Source organism: Melanostigma gelatinosum (assembly GCF_949748355.1).
Source record: "Melanostigma gelatinosum genome assembly, chromosome: 3".
Taxonomy (NCBI): Eukaryota; Metazoa; Chordata; class Actinopteri; order Perciformes; family Zoarcidae; genus Melanostigma; species Melanostigma gelatinosum.
The window spans coordinates 5,243,732-5,269,983 of NC_136636.1; the positions used below are offsets into that span (position 1 = coordinate 5,243,732).

General features: G+C 41.6%; 1 protein-coding gene across 1 annotated transcript in view; it reads right to left on the reverse strand.

Moving 5' to 3' along the window:
* cntn4 (contactin 4) overlaps positions 1 to 26,252 on the reverse strand; it is a 126,359-nt gene that overhangs the window by 86,041 nt on the left and 14,066 nt on the right. The window contains exons 2-3 of the mRNA XM_079265843.1: positions 24,017 to 24,153; positions 1,339 to 1,468 (exon numbers count right to left, since the gene is read on the reverse strand). Of these exons, the coding sequence (XP_079121969.1) occupies positions 1,339 to 1,468; positions 24,017 to 24,071 (185 nt within the window). The 5' untranslated portion in view covers positions 24,072 to 24,153. The remainder of the gene's footprint in view (positions 1 to 1,338; positions 1,469 to 24,016; positions 24,154 to 26,252) is intronic.

The following is a 26,252-nucleotide window of genomic DNA, read 5'->3' on the forward strand; positions in this document are numbered from 1 at the left end:
TGTCTCGCCAGCCATGCCTTGAGCTGAGGCACTACCGCTCCCATTATGCTTTGGGTGATGCAAACATGCAGTGAATTATTGCAACAGAGTTTGTGGGTGAATTGTGTGCTGAACCCGGTCCCTGCGTTCCTTTAATGTCGTTGTTTGTTCCCATTGAGGGCAAACCGGCGACACAGAAAGTCAACCTGCACTAGCTTTGTATTTGCTGCTGGCAATTCCTGTTTGCACTGTAACCATGGATGTACAGACAAAGTAATGGAAATCTGAAGTTATACTACTTGTGTTTTTATACGATTTATGAGCCAGCATAATGCCTGCCCTCAATAGACCAAAGATAAATCCATCACTGGAAAGATTCAAGGGTAAGTTTGATTATTGTCAACAAATCCCACGGAGAACAATAGATTAGTCTGTCACTCATTCTGTCCGTGGCCATAACCCATGTGTTCCACTTGCATTCTTAGAAATGAGTTGTGATTCATTTCTTTCATCCGTTTATACTTTATAAAATGGGCACTGAGGTGTTACGCAAATATCACTCAAGCTAAATTACTGTATTTGTTGGGGGACTATTTCCAGCAGTGGATTAATATGCACATTTGGAGCACTTGTGAGTATTTTCTGACGGTTACGTCAGATTGACTAAAAATAAACGAAATGTTCCTCACAACGAAAGGAGCATGTCACCCAGTGCAACAGTGTGGCTCGCTGATGTGTTTTTTAACATTTCTTTGACAATAGTGGAGCTCTACGGCACAGAATGAGATACATCACGCTCAGTAAACACATAACATTGTTATTAGTAGGATCAAATCATTGTTGGTTTTGACATTTTAATGGGATTTGGCGACAACAAGAAAAATGTAGAATAATTACCAGACGTATCCTTCAAGTTCTGCTGATGCCAGCAGTTTAAGTGGCGGTTATTTGCTGTGCCTTGAACAGCTACAACTGAAGTAATGCTTCAGTCGTGACAAACCACTTACTTTTCTGTTTCTACTTTTAATTAAAATCGCATTTACGAAAGCAGGATTTCTCTTCTAACAGAGTGGTAGTGCTACTTCCACTTGAGAAAATAATCCGAACACTTCTTCCACCACTGGTCTGTGGGTTCATGGATGCGGATGAGTCTGTGCCCACACAAAGCGATTAATCAGTCTTTCAGTGCAAAGCATCACTTATTGGTTGAGGGGGCAACAACATGATCGTGCTAAATTATGTAACAGGATTCATGGGGATTTAACCGTTCACTCTTATCGGTACTCAGAGCTGCCCGCATGCGAGGACGGATTGTTTGAGACAAGATGGAGACATTTGCCACTGATGGCGCTCACTCACCGGTAGATAGGTGGCGGGCTTCCCTGGGCTTCACAGCTGAACACCACCTCCCTGTTCTGCACAGTCTCCACAGGATACACGATGCTGCCGGGCTGCTTGGTGAAGACGGGGCTCTGCAGGACACCGCTCTCTGTAGGACACAGGGAAAGACAAAACTGCTGACGACTAATTTAGACCAAAAAAAAGGAAGAAAAAAAGCCAATTAGTCGGCGGCAGAAACAGGTTGATGCTGCTCTAAGTGTTTAGAAGGGCAAAACCGCAAGCAGACACAACATATCAATTTGAACCGCCTGTCACGACAGCGCGGCGCCGAGAAGAATGATTTGAATTGGGACGTGTCTTCAGCAGCTATTTAGGCGGTAATAGGAGATAGAGCCTGATTAATGTTGAACAATTGTCCAGAAAAATGCCTTAATTTATGTCTGTCAAACTGCTTTTTTGTTGTCCATTTGTTTATTTATTTGCCCGGTGTAATCAGCTGGTTTCATGTGGCCAGAGCAGTTTGTTGCAAACGACACAACAGAAGTCTCAGTTACTCCATTAAGCTGCCATTAACGCAGGGTGCTTCCTGTGCATGGCTTTGGAAAGGATCAATGACACTTTGAAGATAAGGAAAATTAACAGATTTAATCACTGCTTTTTTCTGTGCTGTAGTCTAATTGTTCTTCTTCTTTAAAGGTTAGGCGAACAGAATCCAGATTTGCTGAGGTAAACAGAGATCTTGGATTTTACTAACCAATCTGAAAAAGAAGAAGAAGAAATACAAACTAAAATCAATGTTGCTTTAAAAAAAACACCTTGACCTTTCGTAGTCTGGGGCCTATATCTGAACTGCAGTGTTTGTTAGATAGATAGATAGATATAAACTTTATTTATCCCCAGGGGGGGAAATTCGTTTGTAGCAGCAGCAATTTACAGAGTAAAATATAACATATGGAATGCACAATATCTACAGTACAATAAAATAACAGAGCAGATATTGAATTGAAGGAATAGATTAATAAAAAATAAGCTAGAATAGAATAGAAAATAGAAATGCACAGTATATACCATGAATATAGTGGTATTAATTAAATAAAATGAGCAACTAGTAAACTAAACAACCTGGACAGTAGAGCCAGGATCACCAACAACAAGCAACAGCCGTGTAGCGTTGTAGTCATGTGAAGGACGACGATCTGGCCCGAGGTGTTTCATTATAAAGTCTAATGGCAGAGGGCAGGAATGTTTTTCTGAATCTGTCCTTGTGACAGCGGAGCTGGATCAGTCTGTTGGAGAAAGTGCTCCTCTGTCCCTGCAGGAGTGTTGATGGCACAGTACTTGTGGGAGCTTCATAAGGGATTTCAAAACCTTTTTGAAAAAGAAAATGTCACAATTTCACGGTGATTTTATTTGCAATGGGGCTCGTTCATGTAGAGCACTCCAAAATATTTTTGTCATATCTTAATGTAGTATGTTCTTATATGTGTGTAAATGCAGGTGTGTGAGAGAGAATAATGATCTGAGCAATCTACAGTAGAAGAGACTGTTAGTCTGACTCTATGACGAGTAATGAGCTCCAGAGCCGTCACACAGTACAGCTGAATCATGGTCTAAAAGTGTGGGAGTGAAGACCGGACGATGTCATTAATATATTATCAGGAAGTCAAGTGATTGTCTTTTTTTTTAGCCCTTACCACATCCTTATTGAGTTTCCATGCATGTCCAAGTGGTGCAGAATATGGCCTCATGAAGCCTTTCTTGACCAGGAAGTTACCCGGTAAAGTAATCTGAGCTGTGACGCATTCACCAAACCAAACATTGATGTTGGACAATTCTGTAAAGCCGTACATTCAAATACAACCAGCGGTGGAACAAAAGTCTTTTGTATGTACCTTCCCGGCAATGGAGATCGCAACCGGTAATGTTGTCTCCAAACTATGGAAACTTTGAAGCAACAGAAACTTCAGCATTGTGTTGTGAAGGTATAGTGACAGATGCACGTAGAGCTGTACAGGACCATATACACAGGGTGATGCACAATTCAAAGAACTGCTCAAGCGGTAATCTAATTCAAGAGAATGTCTCCCTGCTCACCTCATAAATATATATATTTTAACAGCATCAGAGTATGCTTCCAATCTCCGCACAAGTGTTCAAATAGCATGCTAATTGTAGTTTGGGGTAAGCAATTCTTTTTTCATGCAAAACTAAACTCCACACCACCTCTGACAAACATACAATCTGCATAAATCTGGACGCTGATATCATCAGGGATAAAAAGCTTCCTGTAAAAAGAACGAGGGAAGAATCTCTGTCAACAACTCGCTGTGTGGCGAGAGCTGCCCCTCAGCCATGAACCAACATCTCTCCAAAAGAGGATTCAAGACAATACAGCAACATCCGCGCTCATCTTTTTTCCCCCTCTAATTATTTCTGGCATGTGCTCGTTGCTTCCCGATCATCCGGTAGTAATTACTGAGCTCATTCAAGGACGCAACAAATCTTATCTGTCAGACAACTTTTCAATGTTTTGGTGACAAAACAGCCCGCCGTGCTTGCCGTAACCTCATAAATTCTTGGGCAAAAAAAAGAAAGAAAAAACAAATTGACTGCGTTCATTGCCAACATGTGACGGTGCACCAATTGTTGTAGCAAAAAGATAATACTGACTGCCCCACAAAAGGCGGCGTGGTCGCGTTCAACAGCCATTTTGTGACTGCGATTGTGGCGTGAGTCGAGGGCTCTCCAACGGAAATGCACTTAACCAACCTTATTGTGTATCCGCTATCAGCGAGAACAATACTCTTAGCCTCATGAGGTAGAAAATGCCAGAGAATATGTTCCTCTGTATTATCTGAACTCGTTTAAACACAAAAGAAGGTAGAATTGGGGACTGAGGTGCCAAAAAAAACCGACAAAAACACCAGCAGCTGTGAAAAAATGTCCCCATCAGACTACAATGGCACCATTCATCCGAAACTGTCAGCATAAAAAACAAGGCTGTGTCACTTGACAGAGCGACATGAATTCTACATCACTCAATTTTATATTCGACGAAGAATAATATATGTATCACTCATAAATCATCAGAGCTATATTCAGTGAGTGCGAATATCTGTGAAACCATCTCCACAGCTATGCCGAGTCTATTTATTGAGGCGATATGCCAAATCCAATATATAATGTGTTAAATAAACATTAGCAAATGGAGTATATCTTTGTGCATGTGCAGCTTCCATTATGAGGCGTATTTATCTTAATCCAGTCATCCAGGCATTATGCCCTCTTTTGCTCTCGTCGGCATGCAATTTTTCAAGGCATAACAACAGTAGGGGTGTCGGCTGCATACATAGCAGGGGTGTAACACAGACCTGCAATCTGGATCTGGATCTGTTTATGTCACAAACATATGTCACAAACGTTGCGAGAAGATTCAATTAAATTGGTTTTAAGATTCAAAAAAAGTTAACTTTGGTAAATTCTTCTGTTGGAGTGCTCGATGAAGATACGGTTTGCAGACGGGTATGACACAGGAGTCAGTGGTACAAATGATGAAGAAACGTGTCTTTTGAATAACCTGGGTTAACAGGGTGAAGTAAACTGAACAATGTTGCACGGTTAGCTCGCTAGCTACAGCAGTTCACCAGAACCAGCCCAGCAGGCAGTCGCTACGTCACCAAGCTTCTGGCTTTGTTTGATTGACTAGCTAGCTAATTCCACAATGTTTTCATGCTACACTAGAGCAATGTAGCTACTCATCGGGCCATAGCAATGTGACATTCTATGCCATCAGTGTATGAACGGGTGTGAATGTGTGAATGAATTTTGAGTGGTCGTGACACTAGAATAGGTGCTATACAAGTACAAGTCCTTAATTATGAATGGTAGTACAATACAGGATGAGGCTGTCCCCAACTTTGATTCAGTTCTTTGGGAGCAAAAGCAAGTGGAAACATTCCTCTTACCCAGCTCAGAGGAGGCTGTTCAGCAAGTGGAGCCGTGCCGAACAGAACAGAAGTAGGTCACCATTAAAGTCCTAACCCTATATGCTTCTCTAACACTCCGGTACCTTTACCCGGCCTCCCAGTAGGCCTCACGCACCTGCGACGGGCTGTTTCTCTTCTCGCTGTTCATCTGCATGCGGCTCTGTGGGAGAAACATGTCAGCCCAATGCACCAGGTTGGTGCCACAGGGAATACCCCCCAGCACTCTGGAAATTGGCTGTTGCCGACATTACAGCGACAGCCAAAGATTTACAAACCTAAAATGGGATGACAAATATGTAAAGATGTCGGAAAAGTCTTTGATCTTTTCAGTCCTCGCTTTTCTCAGTCTCAGGATTCTTTCTCTCATCTGAATTTATTATCGTCGACTTCTGTATTTATTTTGGTACTTTAAACATTTACGAGTCGCTATTCATCTTAAGATGGGCCCTTTTATACTGCGGTTTTTATATTCTGTACCATTTTTGCCATCTAAAACCTTTCACTGTCATATCAGGTATCATTAAATCTCCACCGGAGCCAAGGTTTATGAAAAGAAATATACCATAGATCTGTTCACTGAGCACACACACACACACAGACGTTTTTCTGGCTGTCTCATCACTGCATTGCTATGAACATGAATGGCCAGGAAGTACAAAGACAGAATAGCAAACATCACCTCAGTTTGTAAAGTTTAATTCGGTGATTAGGTTGAAACCTGTCAATCGTGCAGCGTGCAGGAAGAAATGACAAAAATATATTATTTTGGTGTGAATACATAGACAGAAGAAGGAACTTAGGGGAACAGAATACTGAAGAGTTTCAGATAATTTATTACCAGAACAGTTACAGTAGGGCCGTAACAATCCATTTAAGAGGGAAGCCAAAACTCTTGAGTCAAATATCAAATACCTGAGACAACGACCACAGATCTGTAAGTGATAATAAATAAAAGAAATCTTCAAAAAGAGATATTTTCATTGGCTTTGAGAAAGTTGATCTCTCTTGAGCTGCTATTTAAAGGATGTATTGGATCTATAAACGCGCTCTGCTCAAGGGCCGGAATGATAACTTGCTGTTCAATGTGACGCTATCACAGGACCCCACTTTCAATTTTGTTGATTTCATCTTCTTAAGGGGTTCTCGTGCACTTGTCTTTCCACTTGTATTTTGGTAATTTCTCCTTCTTTGATGTCTTGATTTACAATTCAAATAATTTTGGTATTTTGATCATCTTTTAACATTAAATAAAACTTTCAAGTGTTAGTCTGACACTTGAAAGTTATATTTTTAAAAACATTGGGTTCTGACTATTCAATGCCTTGTCTTCATTAATACATTTGTGATTTGAGATATTCACAGTTCGGAGATGAAGGAACGCTTTTTCATTGCCCATCTTTATATACACACACCGATATTACAACTATTCTAATTGTATTCCTTTGTTCCATATTTGTGTACTACGTATTTATTGTGGTAATTGTCTCAAGTATTTCAGATTTGGGTCTGTGATTGTGGTTCCCATTTTTAACCAGTTGTTGCGGTCTGTGACTATAAAGATGTGGTTCACATCGGGAATTTGATGCCCGGAACATTTTGTCTCTAACAAACTCTGGCAGAGCTGACAGTGTCCCGGAATTCCTGCCCTTTTTTTCCCACAGGATTTCATTTTTCAATGCTCTAGTTAATGTTTTCAAAGGAGTTACAAAAGAATGCAAGCCATTAGTTCATGTTGTCTGATTAAAATGCATCGTTCTAGCCGTGCTCCTGTGAAAACGAATCTGTGGCACAAATACATACCCTGCAAAAACAACCACCTCTGCGCTCACGGAGCCCCACTCCATCACTCTGCTGCTGCAGCTTTGTGTGTACTGGGTCTTTGAAACAAATCCACTGAGGGCTGGCAGGTTTTAATGTCATCCAACAATGCTACAATCAAACAGCTATTCAGATGGTATCAGCATCGATCTTCTGAAAGCTGGAAGGGGGATATTTTTGCACAGACTGTGCTCGCTCTGGCTTAAGCTGGCCATAAAGGAGAAGATTAACGGCCTGGAAAACTCTTCTCATTTGGCCGTCCTGAACTGTCTTGGTGCTTCCAGCCTGACCTGTTTGGGAAAGGTTCCGCCACTATTGGAGCCACAATAGAACTCACACAGAGACGGGGTGCAAAGCAAAAGCGGGGACAAAAAAAACAACCATTTCAGGAGAGTCCATCATGTGTGAAATGCGATGTCGCCGACTGAATGTATTGTTCGCTGTGGTTAGGTTAGCAACAATAGAGAAGTGCTTTGACCTACACGAAAGAACATAATGACTTGTACAATCTGATAGAGAACTTTTTTTTTAACCTCTGGAAATACGTATTTAGCATTAAACACACACAAAAAGAGATGAATGCGGTGTGATATTTCTGCAGGAAGATGAATTCAATCAGAGGAAACCCCTGACTCATGGTTTCCCGTATAATCCCTGTAAGCACTGCTTGTGCTTTGGGACATAATACTTTTCAAAATGACTGCTTCCAAACAGACTTTTTTTGTTTGTTTTGCCCACCACCGCTGCTCCTCTGCCAATACTATTAGGCACGCTGTAAATGTATTGTGCATGGTTAGTGAACAGCATGGCACTCTAATGTGGCCAAAAAAAGCCTTACTGCACAGTCTGCATTGCAAACAGTGAGCCAAACAACTTTATGGGTAAACACTGCGCCAGTACGTGAAGAGGTTCACTGAGACAGGAATGAATCATATTTTCTTATTCCGTCGTACCCTCTAACTGCGATGCATTTGAACAGAATAATTGGGCTGATGTTTGGAGGTTTTTTTTCCGCTCAGACAGACAAGCAGTCGCAGACCTCGCTAGGGGGACTGAATCCCACAGAGAAGTGACAAATGAGTGTACAAAGCTTAGCAAGTATGATGCAACACCTACACAGCATCCACGCAGCAACGCCTGGCATGAAACAACAAAGAAGAGACCTCGCCTCCACAACCAGTCCTAAAATGACTAAGTATGCCATTTGAAACTGCCCTGTGATGCGTTTTCCGATTGTTCAACAGGAACAAAGTCTGCCGTCTGTGCCTTACAAAAACAGTACATATTACAAGATGTACATTTCACCACAAATACACGAGCCTTCACCACACACCCAATAGGATTTGTTGTTGTATATACAACATACATAGGTTTTATATATCAGTGGCGGCTGGTGAATCAAAAAACTGGGGAGGACAGGAGGAAAACCAACCCGCGGCAACATGTTATTTGACTCTAGTTGGCAACAAATCTCTGTTTTCTCATGTTGAACGAAAGATTAAGCAGTAAAACAACGGCTTACAAGATTTCTTAGAAGCCTGTCAGTCTAACAAGGGATGAGGCGGACGCCCCCCTCAGTCCAAATCTATTCCCGCCGTTTATAGTCTTGCAGGGCTGCTGCAACAAGCTAGCTTTTGCGTAGGCTAATGCAAGTAGCTAGCTGCTGCTACGATAAACCTAAAGCTGAATAAATAGAAACAACCAGTCCTAAGGGTGAAAGTTAAAGGTTTGGTTGGGGTTTGGACATAAAAGTGACTTGGTCAAGGTTAGAAAAACTAGGCATGACTGTCAGTATAAAACGTCCTCTTTTCCACCCAGCACAACAGAGCCAAAATCCCATTGCCTGTCATGTCATTTTTGACCATTTGCTGAAACAAATTTGCCGTCGTTTCCACCGTCAGATTTTTACTCCCGATCACACATTGATTTTACTCAGACTACAGAGCGCGTCTCCCTCCCTGTAGTGTGATCATTATTGACACTGAAGCCTCGTAACTCTAGTTTTATAAACGCAGGCGGAACCCCTTAATGAGTTACCCGGCATACAGAATCCCATTAGAGGTCAAAGCCTGCCTGATCCAGAAGTATGTGTTCAATCTGATAGCAGCGTGTGGTCGATCTGATAATCAGGCAAACTTTGAATTGCTTTGCATAATGTGCCGTAATAGCCTCACGCATACACTGATTCCACAGATATGGTCTCTACGGCAACGTCCTGAGATTTAATAAAGCACTGACATGATCGTAATGAAAGGAAACCTTAATTAAAATTCACATCTTTAGCGTTATGATTAACATGAGGCCGGGGCTCTGGCGAAACATATATTGTGCGTGCGCCTTGTGGGATGGGGGAAGCAAACCCCCGTAGCTCGGCCTCTCCCTTCCCGTCTCAGCCGGGCTCTTTTCCCAGCCACTCAATTAGCACCGCTGTCTCGCTGGGGGGGAAAAGAAACCTACAAGCTGTCGACAAACTGAGGGGAAAGTATGTGTGTGTGTGAGATGCACAGTCTGGGTTTGTTCTGCTACGGCCTCGGCGTGACAGTCACATAAATCATTCATTTCTTTGGGTCGCATGAGAGCAAGACGGCGTCGCAAAAATCCGCTTTGAAATGGCAAACCTCGTCCGCACAAACACATGGCGAACGCTCCTTCTGCTCACAGACAACAGCAAGGTGATCTCTCACTGATTCCACTCCAAAGGGGCCATGAATAAAACATGTGTTGATATGCATATCAAAAGGCAAGAGTTGACAAAGCAAAACAGAGCCCAAACAAAGATGTCGGTGCAGTCGAGAGAGGAGAAGGGGAATGCTTTCTCCTGAACCTACTCTGAATCTCTAACACCGCCAATTAGCAAAGGGGCTTGGCTCGGAGGCCATCTGGGGAGGCACATCTTGACATAATTGCTCCTCCTGAGGAAGAGCAGGTGAGGGCACCTAAAGACGCCTCCTCCGTGGTTAGCCAGACATGTTGCTGAGCTCCTCGCTAATAACGTCATCAAGCAGATCTGTAACCCTAAAACCCTCACTAAAATGAATCTCGTCTGGCTTTAAGGAATGAGTCCACACACGGCAGCAGGAGCGCAAATATAGACAGTGAAGTTGACCTGGGGCTGTTGGTAAGAGAGGGACCAGAGAGCAGGCCCTCTAGCAATGTGTTGAACAGGCCTGTGTTCAAAGAGGCACTTACATTAAAACATTCGCCATGTCAGTAGCCATCTATAACATAAATGATATGCGTATTCTACATGAACTAGTAATTCATTGTTCTTTTGTCATATACAGATATGATTATTGATTATTGCTGGGTATTTTGGCCAATGTCAAGTCTCTTTGCGATCATCTGAGGAGACGCCACAATGGTGTGTATGTGCTCTTCATAACATGGTAATATCACTGGGGCACATTGTAATACACCACTGACCTGCAGCGACGGGCTGAGAGGTTGGTTCTGGATGTTAATGTGGATGCAGCAATAGTATCAGTTATATCAGAACTGAAGATATTGTGCTTTTATTGAAAGAAGAGCAAAGATCGCCACTGAAGGCTTCCCGCGATTGAAAATAAGTTTTCGCTCTTCTCCCGACTGGCTTCTGCAAGAGTTTGATTGACATATGGTTCAGCCAATCACCTGCCAGGTATGTTTTTTGTCCTTAACGTGCCCGCCCTGGCATTGGAGTTCGGAGGTGATCTTACTGGGTACAAAGAATGTGACCCATCTTCATTTCGATGCTGCTGCCTCCTTTAGCAGCGCCGCGAGCGGGATGATTACACCCACCTCACAGAGTAATCTGGTGCTAATCAGCACATAATGAAGTGGGGACAGCTGGGCCAGCTTGGAGGTGTGCGCGGATGCAGACCCAGGGGCCAAAAAGGGGCCACGGCGTCCGCCCAGCAGCATGGCTCAGCTGGCCCGGAGCCGTCAGGCCCACCGCAGGCTGCTCACCCAGTGGAACGACAGAGGTCAATGTTCATCCCGTCACTGTAAAGTGGCCCGAAGAGATCAGGCCGGCGCAACTGGAAGAGACCTTGACATATGAGGCCGTCCGACATGCACGTCAACCTACGAAACGCCCTTCACGGGGCGGTGGGCACGATGATGGAGACACATTAGGAGTGCGTCATTCTGGGTGGCAGTTATTGCGACATCCGGGAGGTGCTAGTGCTGCTATGACAGATTCTTCACGTCCTTCAGTTGTTCAACAACATAATAATCCCGAGCGATGTACGTTCGTGTAAAATGGTTTAGCACTCGACGAGAGGTTAGGGCGAGGAGACTTTATTTGAATTGCAGTCACTTCTTATTTATTGTTGAATTACCGGTATGAGGGATACATTTGAATGTCATTATTGAATCATCCAACTGGTCAAATTGAGCTTGCTGCAGTATTTTACAGTTTTGAAGAAAAAACATTCCCCACACATTTGTTTTCATTCTTTTTTTTTTTTAATATGTGGAATCTAATAATTGTGTCATATGCAAACAACAATTGCATATGAGTAACAGCTGGCGTCATATTTACTGTGATTGCCAATATTAAGCAGGTTTAGATGTTGTAATATTTTTCTTTTTTTCTTTAATCAAAGCCTGCTGAATTGAAAGGGTAAAAACACAGAGTAGTAGTAATAGCACATTGTATTCCTTGTAAAAATGTGTGGCAGAACTTCAAAGTGTATGGGATTTGTGTTGAATGTCCTTTATATCACATTGTCCTTCCTTAGAGGAATGCGTACAGTCGCTGACACCAACAGCGAGTTAGCGGTGAGTCAGCTTCACTTCGTCAGTTAGCAATGTAACATATGGAGCTGTGCCGTATTTTGGAACCATATTTCCCCAGCTGGTGAAAGAGATTAAAAAAAAAAAAAATTTGAATTTGCTCGATAGCAATGGGTTTCATATCGCTTTGATGTTAGACGTGAACATAAAATGATCCTTAAGTTAGCTGCTATCAGCTGGGTGGTTGCTAAACTATTTACACTTGTGTTTATCTTTGCAGCTCTGCCACTATTTCTAATTATACAAAGCATGTTCACTTTTTCACTTTTCTCCCACTGTCAGAGGTGTAAATTAAATCATAAATTAGTATTGCAGTTGCAATTTGTGATGGTTTCATAACTGACAGCTTTATAATTTGACCATCTCCTGTATGTAAATTAAACAAATCTTAGATGAAGTTGAGATGAAACTGAATCATAAGGTAGTTTTTTTTTATTGCAGAGCTGTGTATTGGATTACATCAGTGTACCTGCAATAAAGTGGCCACTAAGTTTATGTTATATTACCGCTGCAAAAGCCACGCTTTTTGTAGCAACACAACTAACTGATGTATTTAGTCCTCGGTGAGAGGGGATTATAATGCCGGATCACCGGCTGAGGAAACAAGGCACAGTGCCATGCGGTTAATTGGCTAAATGAAGTAGATTCGCTGTTGGCCGACTTAGAAGAGGCCGCGGTCCTCCAGTCAAGTCTCGTAGTTCGGAGCGTCTGTCTCAAAAAGATTAATCCCAATTCAGAAAAGTAATCCCAATTCAATTTCAAGGCATTGCGTTCAATGTCAAACAGTGTTTCCTACATTAACGTTTGTAGGGCACTTCAATTGCAAGTACATTCAAGTTCCTGCAACTGAAATACTACTTTCTAGAACATGCAACTTATAACATCAACAATGTGACGTTATAAGAGTGGTTGGTTGACATGATGCGGCTGCAAGTACTGGTGAGAGCATTATCTCTTTAAAGGTAAAGGATGGTTCAGTGTACATTATGCTGAAGAAAGGAAGCATTGAAGTACCTTTCCTTAGCTTTTAGAGATTTCGACCAGCTCTTAACATGGCTGCCACTTCAATACTTCCAGGTAATTTCACGAAGTTAGAAACCTTCCTCAGCACGGACAAAAGACTATTCGACCACAGCAGGTTTTAAAGAGTCCTAAACCTTCAGTCACACCTTCAACTCTTTTCTTTCCTTACTTCAAGTCGGGGTCTGCCATTAATTGGAGAAGTTCACTGAGCAAATGTAAATTCAACTTGGTTTACATTACTGCGACACAAAGCGTTCATAGCCGATACAAACACAAATAATAAGTCAGCAAACTGGCGGAGCAGGGACTCTTTGATATGCTAAAGAGTGCCATCTGTTGCCATCAATAACCTCATGTACTGGGTGGATGATGCCATCTGACTTCATTACTTTCAAAGCACGTCATGAAGTACAGGTAATGATCCCCCCCCCCCCTCCTGCTCATAATAACCCTTCACCAACACAAACAGGAAGCCGCTACCCGTTGCCGAACCCGCACCTTCACATGTTTTGATGTCACATCAGATAGCGATCGTCTTTATGGGAGCTCAACAGAAGCGGGACCCTTATCGAATGTGCGGCCGGCCTGCTTCATAATTTCCTATCGGGGCACAAATGGAGCCGCATTTGTTGCCGCCTCAGCAGAGTTCTCTTCAATGAAATGTCATTATTGGGCCTAAAAGTCATCCGTCTGTCTGTCCCAATAATTCAACATATGAATCAGGTCCATTAGCACCAATAGAAATCTGCTGGAGCGACGTAAGGCATAATGTAATGAGTTTGGATAATGCATAATGCATAGGTGTATTTTTGACCCGAGAGTCGTCCACCTTTTTTAAAATATCATTAAAGTGAATTATGTAGATAATGTACATTTTTTGTCATTATGACAGCAGCACCGTTGCATCGCTGCATTTGTTGACAAGCAAGACTGATTAACCAGCGCCATGGCCCCGCTGACTATCATAGCCAAAGATTAATGCGTGTGAATAGTATATCACCTTTCACCATATCACAGCGGTTTGTGCTCTTTCTAAGAGGCCTGCCGTCTATATATAGCCCTGCTACAAATATGAGGTCACAGGCAAGAACACCACCAAGCAATGTTTTGGAGTGCGCATGTATGGATGTTTGTGACCAGAGGGCACGGTTGGAGTGTTTTATACACACGCTACAGTTTTGCGCAGTAGCACTTTGAATGGCATTGCGGTTGAAAGGTGCTATACAAATAGCAATGCCTTGCATTTATGGTGTATACTTGGGTATTATACTATTATACAGGACAGCCTTGGATTCCATTTTTTTTCTTCGTCAATCTCGCAGTCACTGACACACTATTTCCACCTTAGAGCCTCACACGGAGACCCCCCCCTGAGTTGTTTTACACTTCCAAGTCTATATTTGACGCGTTAAGTGAAGCGTAACCTAGACAGCTGTTTAAATCGCACAAAAGTCTTGCTGTATATGTGTTTTTAACTTTATTAACCACATTGATTAAGCTGGAAGGGACACCAGGCTGCAGCACACACAAAAAATGACCTCGCTTGACATTTTATTGTATGAAACTGTCCATCAGGTTGTTTTTTTTAGGCCAACTTATTAATTGGAGGTGTCAAATCGTTCCGGCCCAATTTAACACCTGTTGCAGTGTGCTGGGGTTGTACTACTGCATTGAGCTATGTATTGTTGTATCTGGGTGGTTCTATTGCATTGTGTTGGATGCTCCTACATTATACTAAGGTTCGACACTGCCCCTCAGGGACAACTGTTTTGTTTTTGACGGAACTAAATTCATAGATTGTAAACTCGAAACAGATGTGATTTTGCAAATAGAGACATTTTGCAGTTTAGAAATGTCAGCAGATGAGCATCATTCTTGTTCATTTAGCATAAGAATCATGATAAAAATAAATATTGTTTTTGAATGTCACCTTTGCCATGACTTCAGCAGTTTGTCCTATTTTCCTATTTGCGATGACAGTAAGCTCGCAGCGGTCAAGTGTGTCCTGCTCAGGGCAGGCTGTGACTCACTCGGTGAATCCAGTCTTGGGGTGACACATGGCTAAATGGCTGCACAGTCCCTCCCCCCCCCAGCTATGTGTCTGTCTCAGCATTAGTGCTCTCCCAGCACTGGCATGCCACTGCATTTTAGATGAATACTTGCATTGGCTCCTGACAGTCTCCTAATGAAGGTTGTAAAAAGCAGGAACATAGTTGACAAGTTGTGGACACGAATAATGTGACGAATCAGGTGAAAACTGAACTGCTGAACATAGAATTTTGATGCATTCTTCAGAGTGTAACATGTAGGTAACTTAGGCTATTTCGCTCAGTAACTTGGTTGAGCTAAGCCTTGGCTTAAAAGTGGAGCTATATGGATATATTGGCCGATATCACCTTATTGCAGACATTTCCTGTTATATGTTGACTGACAATTCAGAAAATCAACAATATGGACCAAATTGACATCAGTATTGGCCCCAAAAATACAGTATCAGTCAGGCTTTACTTAGAAGTTACTTGAAATAAGAGTTGGGACTTGGATGCACAAGAGACACTGCCAACGGCAACCTTTAAGACAAGAAACAGTTTAAACCACACGTCTACAGTGCTGATTGCAGGAGGATACCAAGCTACTCTTTGTGCTCACAAAATGTCATTAAACCTGGCAGGAAATTTCGTGATACAACCCTCGAGCCTTAATAGTGTTGGTGATGATGGTGTGAATGATAGCCGTGTTTGGTAGTGTCGATCTGCCAACAACAATGATAATGAAAACAATCTTGATCAGAGAGATGATCTGTGGCTTTGTTAGTTGGTGATTGCTGTGAAACCCCATTTACACCTCGCATCACAATGCGTCTTGTGTCCAGATTGTATCTAGATCTGATTTGACCTGATGAAATTTCTTACTGGTATTAAGATGTGTCTCCAGTGTCCACGTTGAAATTCTATCCCTCTGTCCAGCTCAAACAACGTCACATCCTCCTGCTCTCGTTGGCATTGCAACAAGAACCCAGTCTAGCTGTTCTCCATTGCTTCATAAATGTCTCACTTGCCAAGTTTCGCTTGTACACTTTTGCTGGATCAAATGGAATGACACTTGGTCACGTCCTGACTACAACCAGGGGTGTCTTGAGTATAATTTTTGACTAGCTTTCGTTCTTACTAGTATCTTAGCTCGCTAACTGGCTAATGGCTGCTTCCTTGCTGGTTTGCAACAGTCGCGCGTGATTATATTTTTCCGCCCACGTAGTTGTTCCTCAACTGTGTTTTGGGCGTCTTTACACCAGGCGGCAACCTCCGGGTCTGAAAAGTGAAGCCAACTTGCATTTTCTCGAACGGCCATCCAGGGACGACTCCTCTGGTTGGAAAAATAAGACGGATTGAAAGGAAGACCGACAGTTGACATGGTGAAGATTTGACTACTTACTCATTGTGCGGATATGGAGCAACATTAGCTTTTATTTGGAGTCGTGTTTCTGGCCACTTGAGTGTCAGTCCTTTTTGCTCTGTTTTGGTCTCCACCAACTCCCGAGGGAAGTATCTGGCTGGACAACATCCACCAACTAGTCTCTGCCTGTGTCTGTTTGCTGCTGCGCAGGTAGTGTAGAATGGATTTTTAAGGAAAAAGTGAAGCCGATGCAGAAGTGCCTTGAACTTGCGTTCTTTCCAATGCCAATTAAGGAGCCGACTGCTCGGTTTGCAAAACAAAGTCAGATTGTCAGTCTATAAGAAAATGATCCGACTTCTTGATTGATTTATTACCTCAGTAAACATTGTAAACATGAGTTCATGGCCTCAATCGCCAGTTTAAAATAGTCTTCGATACAGCATGATGTTCATTGAGTCAAGATGGTGACGGCCAAAATGCCAAACTCCAGACTTTAAAAGGACAGTCCACAAACCGATGGTTGACGTCATGGTGACTACGACAGTCTATGGTTTACACCCATACTTTCATGTGGTCAAGCACTGAGATTGCAATACGATCACACGAAACACCTTTTAATGCAAGATGTAAAAGGGGTCAATAATTAGATTGTCACTCTTAAACACAATTTTCTCTCACTAGAGTCATTCTAATAAATTAAAAGAAGGTAAACTAGACACCAGCTATGGACCCCTGGAATCCTATTCAAGCCCCCCCACCCCACCTTGCAGAACTCCAGCTCGGTGCCCGGTTGTTTTTGACAGCCTACTTTTACCATTTACCTCTCAGTATACAGTGTTAAATCAGGTCAAACAGTCTATCTGTGTGTGTTACTGTGATCTATTTTACTGTGTGGCCTTTTGTCAGGAAATCGTCTAAAATAAACATATGCAGTAATCCAAAATGTGCCGAAAACTGACGGGGAAGGGTTACAAATAAGAGGATATCAGCGTCCTATTCATCTTTGTGCTCTCGCTCTCTTGCTAGTATTCAGAGTAGAACTGCTTTGGTCTGTCAAATAGCAGTTCCGGTGCTGACAAGTGCCAGTTTAAAGAAGCAAACAAAAATAAACCTCCAGTCCAATTGCAGGTGACAGCATGCTGAAAGAGCATGAATAAGCATACGTACAGAAAATCGGTTGAGGAGCACCTAAGCGAGTCCACTTTGCGAAATACGTTTTTCATCAACTCCCTCACACACTCGCACTCACATACCTGCCCTTAAAAGCAAAGCAAAAGATTGACTAATGCCGTCCTCTGTGATCGTTGGAGATAATATACAAGGCTCTGCAAGTGGAACTGCGACACATGACCCTTGAAGAAAATGTATTTTCTCCATGCTGCTGGAGGCCCGCCGAAGGCTGCGAGCAGGTAAAAGACTCCATAAACGGGTTCAAGGCGACAAGAAGGGAGAGCATCTGCACGCATGCTTCATGCTTTCCTGCAACTATTAGAACAGATAGTTCTGTCACTGCACATAAGGAGTTCAATGGGCAGGGGATATTCATTTTTCTACAGTAAGGACTTTGATATATGGAATATGTTTCAACAGCGAGGGTCCATTTCACACCCACTGGTGTGTAAAAGCAGAGAGACTGAAAGCCAACAGTGTAATGATGTAGCTTAAAACAAATAGATTGCAGTTATTTTGTCATGCTTATAATTTGGTTTATTAATCCAGCATTTTAAAAACATTAAACCCAATGTTACTCCTTGATGATGGCACTTTTAATGCAGAAGAAACTGTACGCTTTTGATGAAGAAAACCCCGACCGCACTTTAATAAATGAACAGTTGAAAGAGTTACCCTTTTCTTTAATATGCATGTTAAAAGTTGCCACGTTTCAATTATTGTTGTTTCATAAATAAACACACATTGCCAAAACAACACATTCTTTCTGTCAACTTTATTGATTTTATTCTCAGTCTCCCTGACCTACTTAGGTCACAGCAATTAGTTGCAAAATGCCTCTGATTAGTTGTTTTGTTCACAACTTTTCATCCCGACTCTTCTTAGGCTTTCACTTCTGATTAGGCTCCTCGGTAAAAAAATGTCATCAGCAGTAATTCATTCGAGACATCTGTTTTATTTCTTTACTCGTGTAGTTTTTGGCCCATTATCGCAGATTGTTTTGCAATACATAAACCGTACTGTTATAATTCCAAATGGCCGGAGACAGTGGCAGGCTGTGGGTTGCAGACACGCACGGATCAAACACTGTCAGGATCAGACGACTCCTCTATGGGTGGACAATACGAGTTCTGCTCTGTGCGTGTTGTCTGAAGGTCTCGGCCGGAAATTGATATTGCGTAAGGCCTTAAAGGAATATATCGATCAATGTGGTGTTCTTGGACGTAGGACAGATTTCATGTTGTACAATTTCAGCAGCCTGTTGCTGTTCATGCTAACTGCTGAGGTTCTGAAATATCCTTTTTGAGATTTCTGCCAAACCTAATTCTGCTCCTGGTGGTAAACAAATTAAAAAACAGTTTATTATTATTATTAAGATTTTATTTGTACAGGGACAGTTCACATTAATCGACAGCACACATTAATAAAAACATGACTGTAAATGTGACAGTGTTAGCTAAAAAAGCTAATTTTCAACCGTTGTCCCTGGGCACGGTGTTAGAAGCCGCTAAAAACATTTAAACATTTAAAAACTGTTTAAAAAGACAACAACACAAAAACAAGCAAACAGAGCTGTGCAATACAATCCTGCAGACACAGGATCAAACATGACAGACAAGCAGGCAGGCAGACAGACAGATAGACAGACAGACAGACAGGCAGACAGGCAGACAGGCAGACAGGCAGACAGGCAGGCTACATACGGACATGGCAGGCATGAGACTGTTAGTGCTGACACACCTGGTTGTTAATGAGCCAGGCTTTGAGGTTGTGTGTGAAGAACCTGTATGTGGTGCTCTGTCTTATGTGTGATGGGAGAGTGTTCCAGGTGACGGAAGCTGTGACAGAGTATGATAGCTGGCTGAACTTGCTTCTCCTGCCTGGGACCACTAGGTCCCCGCGAGCTGTTGCTCTGGTTAGTCTGCTATTGGTCTTTTGTGTTATGAAAGTGCTCAACGGGGGAGGTGCAAGGCCATTAAGAATTTTAAAGGTTAAGCAGCTGTTATGGAATTTGACAAGACTATCCCAACACAGAAGATGGTATTTGGGCAAGATGTTGCAAATGTGGTAGTGTCTGGGCTTGATGTCAAGTACCTTGATAGCCTGCTTATAGACGGACTGTAGGGGCTTCAGGGTTGTGTTGTGAGTGTGTGACCAGGTGGTTAGACAGTAAGTGATATGAGGGAGGATCATTGCATGAAAGTACAGTTTAGCAGCTTCAGTTGTGAGGTTGTTGCGTATGTATCTGAAATTATGTAGACTAAACTTGACTTTTGCCATTACATGCTTCACTTGTTTTTTGTATGTGAGTGTGGAGTCAAGAATGATCCCCAGATATTTGTAGTTAGGGACCACCTGAAGCTGTTCACCAGATATGTACAGTTGAGACGGTTGAAACCTCAACATCCCTCATCAGAAGCAATATCCTGGTTACTCTGATTAATCCATAGACTGCTGTAAACACAGACATCACAGTGACAGTGAGGTTGGCTCAAAGGTGATGTTTTATATTTATATATATTTACCTATACATATACTGTATATACCGATACATACATATAGTACATATTAATATGTGATATAAATATATATATATATATATATATATATATATATATATATATATATATATATATATATATATATATATATGCACACATATATACATACATATACTGTATATGTATACATATAATAAAGAAATAAAAACAAATATTTAATGTATATATTGTATGGCTTTCAATGTCATCTCTCTAATTTCATCTAAATTCATTTAATTTAAATGATTCTTCATCCGTTTTTTTCTTGGCCCGTCTCCTGTGTTGCTGTAATATTTCCAAACTAAACTCTCATCTTATCCGTGGTTTTTGTCTGACATTTTTTCGTATTTCTGCAGACTGGACTCACAAAAAACAGTTTATTGTTTATTTAGTTGTTACCTCAGCAATAACACTCTTATCGGGCTCCATATAACAATGCCTGTGAATATCACAGATGGGAGATGTATATCGGCAGACACTCTGACTTCAGCAGAAGATGAACTGATTCAATCTGCGCACACACACACACACACACACACAGTTCCCGGGAGAGGTTGTGAGTATGAGCATAAATCATGTAAGTGTGCTCAGCAAACAATCCTCAGGTGGATAAAGCTCAGAGACAAAAAAAAAAAATATACGATCCCCCTTGGTTCCCGATATGATCCTCTTTAATGAATATTCAAATACCTGCATTACAATTCCAATAAATATTTAACAATGCATAATGCGGAGGATTAGCACTTATTCCCACCAGCAGTGAGCTGGGGGCAGTTATCTTTAAGCGTGAAAGATTAAAGAGGCTGACACTTCCAACCATTTATTATAACTTACTAATTCATATATGATGTGTTTAATTGCTCAATTTGTTCGTCGTTTGTTTAGTAACACACACTGTGTGAGTATTGTCTGCTGTATGATTAATGATTTCAATTTCACATATTTACAATGTCTGAAAAACATAAACCTAATTACTGTTACTTCTAGGTACAACAGAAAGAGAAATGTGCAATGCTTGTAACTGTGTACCCGGTGTGCATATTATATAGATAATGCATATATATATATATACATATACGTGTGTGTGTGTGTGTGTGTGCTCAGATTGTGTTGTAAATGAATGTATAATCTATTATGTACATATTGCAGGGACTAGATTAACATGTAATGTTTAACATGTACTGGTAACATCTAAGATGTTCATGATGGTAGAACAAGAGCAAAGTTCTGTCTCCAGAGTCGGACACAGAAGTGTGGCGAAATAGGTCAAGGAGGCGAATAAATGAAAGATCATGGAGTGGTTAGTTAATAACTTGCTGTGAACGGCTATTAAATATATCCCAGAATGTACAAAGACAAATGTTAGTTTCTTTTATCCAGCTTCAGTTAGAGAATCACGTCAGAAAGGACAGTCTCGAGGGACCACTGTGACATAGAAATGTGAGTGAAATGTGAATACTTTGTCATTTTATGTTTGCATTTCAGAAAAAGCATCTTCTCTTCTTTGCTATCTCTAGCATGCACAAATGTTAAATTGATCGTGATCTTCAGCTTCAGTTCTTCAGCGTATTAAAGCCCCGCTTTTTAGTTTAGGGCAGCATATATTGTGCACCATTCCTGCTTCCAGAGTACCGTAGTCAATTCTTTCAGCCACCTCTCTAATCTATATCCAGGCCATATCGTCCGCTGTAAAGTGAGTTTTGTTCAAAACTGATAAGTGCGGAGGGTGAGTACAATAATCCTCTTCTCGAGCTTAAAGATCTAGAAATGCTGCATGATGTTCATTTCCAGCTCGGCTGAAAACACATTAGCGCTCTGGAGGTCTGAGTATATGCATCCCTGAAATGTTCATGCCTGGTGAATTTTGAAAGGAAGATAAACCAATTTTATTCTAAGGGGCGACCCTTTCACGGCTGTGGTTCGTGGATCTTCTGTACACTGTAGTGTAAAGATGTAGGAACTGTGTCCTTATTAACCAGCTTTTCCCCATGATGTACAACCTGCTCTTGCTCTCATATCAAAGCTGCCTCAATCAAAGATAAGATAAATATTCATCTGAAGACAATTGCAGAAATCTGCATTCGATATGAGATGGCCTTCTTGGTATGAGCACATTAATAAAAAAGGCACCAAATCAAACTGGATTCCTGCTCAAGATATAATCATGCAATTGTAGGGCTGGATCTGTCATATGTCACCATACCAGGAATTTAGTAGTCCATACCAGTACGAGTGAAATTACACAATTCTTGATACACAATTTGATACCGCTGTCAAAAACCAAATAATTAACACTTAAAGCTAGTGCTAGGTAGTTGCACAGGTCATAGCCCCTTACTAATATTGATTTTATTTTGCAGGGAAAACATCTCCTTCCAACGACTATTTATTCAGGTTTCTCGCCGAAACCCACAAAAATGACATAATTACAATTAAATATAATGATAACGTTATAACTTTGCTAAGAATCTTAGAAATGCTAACAGCTAATGCTACCTTGCTCTAACCATTTGCATTACTGGGCTGTTGATTGGTGTCAGATCACGTTTGCACCTTTGATGAATTTCTTCACAACATAAATAACCTCCATGAGGTGTCAACTCCATGAGGATTGAGCTGCGCCCCAAAGCAAGCTGGTCAATTATCACCAGCCGGCCGCGGCCCGATCACGTGGGATCGTTCGAGCCAGATGAACGGCGACGGGCGCAGGGTAAACCACAAGGCCAATGCAATACAGAGATTTAAACAAATCTGATCATCGAATGTGCACGTGAGGGCAACGGGTTCACAACAGGCCTAATGTGTGTCGAGTAAAAATCATTTTCAGAGATTTTTTTTTTAGGCCATATCGCCCAGCCCTAGTTCAATCCCTGATTGATTCATTGATCGGTGACGAACTGAAACTAAAATTGGGGATCAATTTTGACAGGCGTAATTAGGGTCAGTCAGATGAGTTTAACATAGTTTATAAAGGGCCTTCTGGAACAGACTTCTATCTTAATGACACTTGATTCAAAAAACTAAAAAAAACAATTGTGTTGCTTGTTGAATATGAACAATGACGTATTTGGATTAAGTGAGCAGCACAATCTGAATATCAAATTTTACAATGACAAACAATGGAAACCATTCGACAATCAAGACGAATTCCCTTTTCACCGAGGTCAGCATTAAAGCTTTCCTGTGAAGATTTGTGAAAACAAAGACCCACTCAGAAAACCACTGCACCACAGCACTACTGGTGGTCCAAAATCCAAAGGGAACCTTTAATGTGTGTGCTAACATCAGCACATTATATGAGCCTGAAATACTAATGCATTGATTTATTAAGCATGTCGATCCCGTCTAACTTTTCATTCAGTTAGTTTATTATTGCATTACGTGCCTAGAATGTTCATAAATTTGGAATATGTATCGCCACTAATCCAACAACATTACACAGCACTGTACAGTACATTAGCCATCTAATATCCCTTGTGTGATATTTCTTTTTAAAGATGTGTGTAATGTCTTTGCTGTTTAGGTTTCAGGCAGTGGTTTGCCAAATCATTACTGCAGGTTTCCACTCCTGATAAAATCATGCCCTTATTTATGATCTACATTTTGTGAAAAATAATATTTCCATCCCCACTGGGATGAGGTGAGCTCTCCTCGTTCACAGTCAGGATGATATTGCTAACCTTTTCTGAGTGCCACATACAACACTAAGGCGGAAGGTAAAAATGCTAAATTGCCTGAAATTGGAAGTCTTCAGCAGACAATGGCTTACTTAAAAAAGAAAACACACACACATCCTTGTTGAATAGATGCTACATTTCTTTTATTTCACACCAGTGCGGCAACAATACGTCTGCTCATGGCTAATCTACTGGAGGTTGCTCCTTTCTGAACTACAGCTTTCATACTGTCACTTGCCCCAAATACATATGAATAAGGACTTCACAAAGGCAGCTTTGGCGTGCATCAAAAGTTCTTAATAAGATACTTTACCTGCAAGGCACCCCGCGAGTGACTGCAGCACCAGCAGTTTCCATAGCAACATCATCTTCAATTTTGTAGGGTCAAAGTAGTCTCACATCCAATCACAAACGTATGGAATCCAACTTGCACCTTCCTGGTTTCCCGGTCTGTAGAAAAAAGAAAAGAAGAACACACGAGATGAGTTCTCATTAGCAGCTTCGTATGTTCCTGCTCAGCATGCACATTTAACAAAACACGAAGAGACAGCGGGAATGTAGAGAGAGCGCAGCGATAGCATCAATTATGGACTGCTCATGTACTAAATTTAAACCTGTGCGTCAATGGCGCGTTTACTCAACCACCCTTTAAAATCTCCACTATGAAGTCTTTTAATCCCTCATCAACAAATCCACAGCGCAACTCACTCCAGTTCCCACTTTTCTGAAAGGTGCTCCACAGGATAAAAGAAAAAGGGGTTTCAGTTTTGGGACGATGGTGGGCACATTAGCACAAAATATCTCATATACATTCATTTTCATATCTCCAGCAACTCCAGGGACAGCTACTTTTAAGTCAATATGAAAGCAGAGCCACTCCTTTAAGTTCTCCAAGCATTGTTCCTGCTTGAAGCCTCGCAGCTTTTGAACTCAATGAAAGGGCAAAGCGAAAAGATGAAAAACGCCCGAAACATCTCGAAGAATTTCATAACAGTTGTGTGCTTTTCCCTCAAAACAGACAATATCTCCCCCGGGGTGAGGATTACAACTTGAAAGTTTTTCGAGTGTCAAAAAGGCATCCGCTCACAGTGTCTGAAACCTACAGAAGCCCTGAAAGTCAAGTAAGAAAAAAAAGAAGCAGTGATCCATTTTCTAAATTTGATCAATATTATATTCATGGCTTAAGAAGAGGTGAAAAACTGTTTTGCCAGCATAATCTTTCTGAGTTGGTACTTTTTATCTGCCAGTGAGTGCGATTGAGCCGATGAGGCGGGTGAGAGATAGAGTGACAGGAGAGAAGGGGCGGAGCTGTGACACTAAAGTTTATTTTGAAAAGATACTATGCATATATCGAGCGTATATTGACACACTGAGACGTGCAAAATGACGCTACAGTAGAATTTATCGCGTCATAGTCTTTAGCTGAGTACCACTGACCAGGCTGCGTTAATTGACACATCGGTGTGAGAATGTGTTGCCTATCCCAGGCTGAACATTACAATTCTAATTTTGGAACCAATTTGATAGGAATTTGGTTAAAAGGGGTTGCTGAATGAAGCGGGATGTAAAGAGGGCACTCGGAAGAAGTGAGGGAAGAATACAAAAAAACGTTTGAGGAAATGTCAGAGGCTGCCTCTGGAAGAGCTGCACTGATGTCAGAAGTAAAGCAATGCAACCAGTTAAGAAGAGAAATCTTCCTCTTGCAGAGCTTCACGAGGAAACAAGCAGCTTTAATGCCTCGTCTGCCGGGTGAAAAATATATTTAGAGTTGAGTCGTGTTCGACAGAAACCTCTCAACAAATTACAACTATTTGTGTAATTTTTGCAGTTACGGAGAGACACAGAAGAACAATGTCCCACCCCTGCTGTGATTCAGCATAGACAGCACAAAGTAAAACAGAAAATGACAAGAAAATTGAGATAAAGAGTGGAAGAAACTCACTGAAAAAAGGAACTTGAAACTGTTTGAGTAGGCCACCTTCTCATTAATCTGAGATGCTCTACTTCCCAGCTCTGTCTCCTGTCTCCGCCTACAGAAAAGACGCCTTTTATCTCCACACATCATATAGAGAGTTGTCGGAGGCTGTGCCTTACTCTTAGAGAGCGGTTTTATGCATATGAAAGTGTGTCTTATGAAAGCACCAAGCCCTGTGCCCATTAGGCTCATGCCTGTTGCGTCTGCTGTTATGGTTTCCTCTTAACATGTCACATCAGCGCTAATTTGATCGATGAAATTAGTAGAAAACATTTAGCGTGACGCACAGGGGCATGACCGGCACAAAAGCAGAGCTGTTTTGGGGACATTCCTAAGCGTGCAATGTATCCAGAAGGTAATATGAACGGACGGAAAGGCCATAGAGGTGTACACCCTTTGCAATTAAGTTAAAAAAAGAAGCCAAGATGTCCTGCAATAAAGGCCCTTTTAAAACAATAAATATGTTAAATCTTGCTGCCAACCAAGCACAACAATACTCACAATGATCCGCTCTATTGCTCAGTGCACCACAACCCAAAATCAAATATGCATACATTGGGAATAACGTGGACAC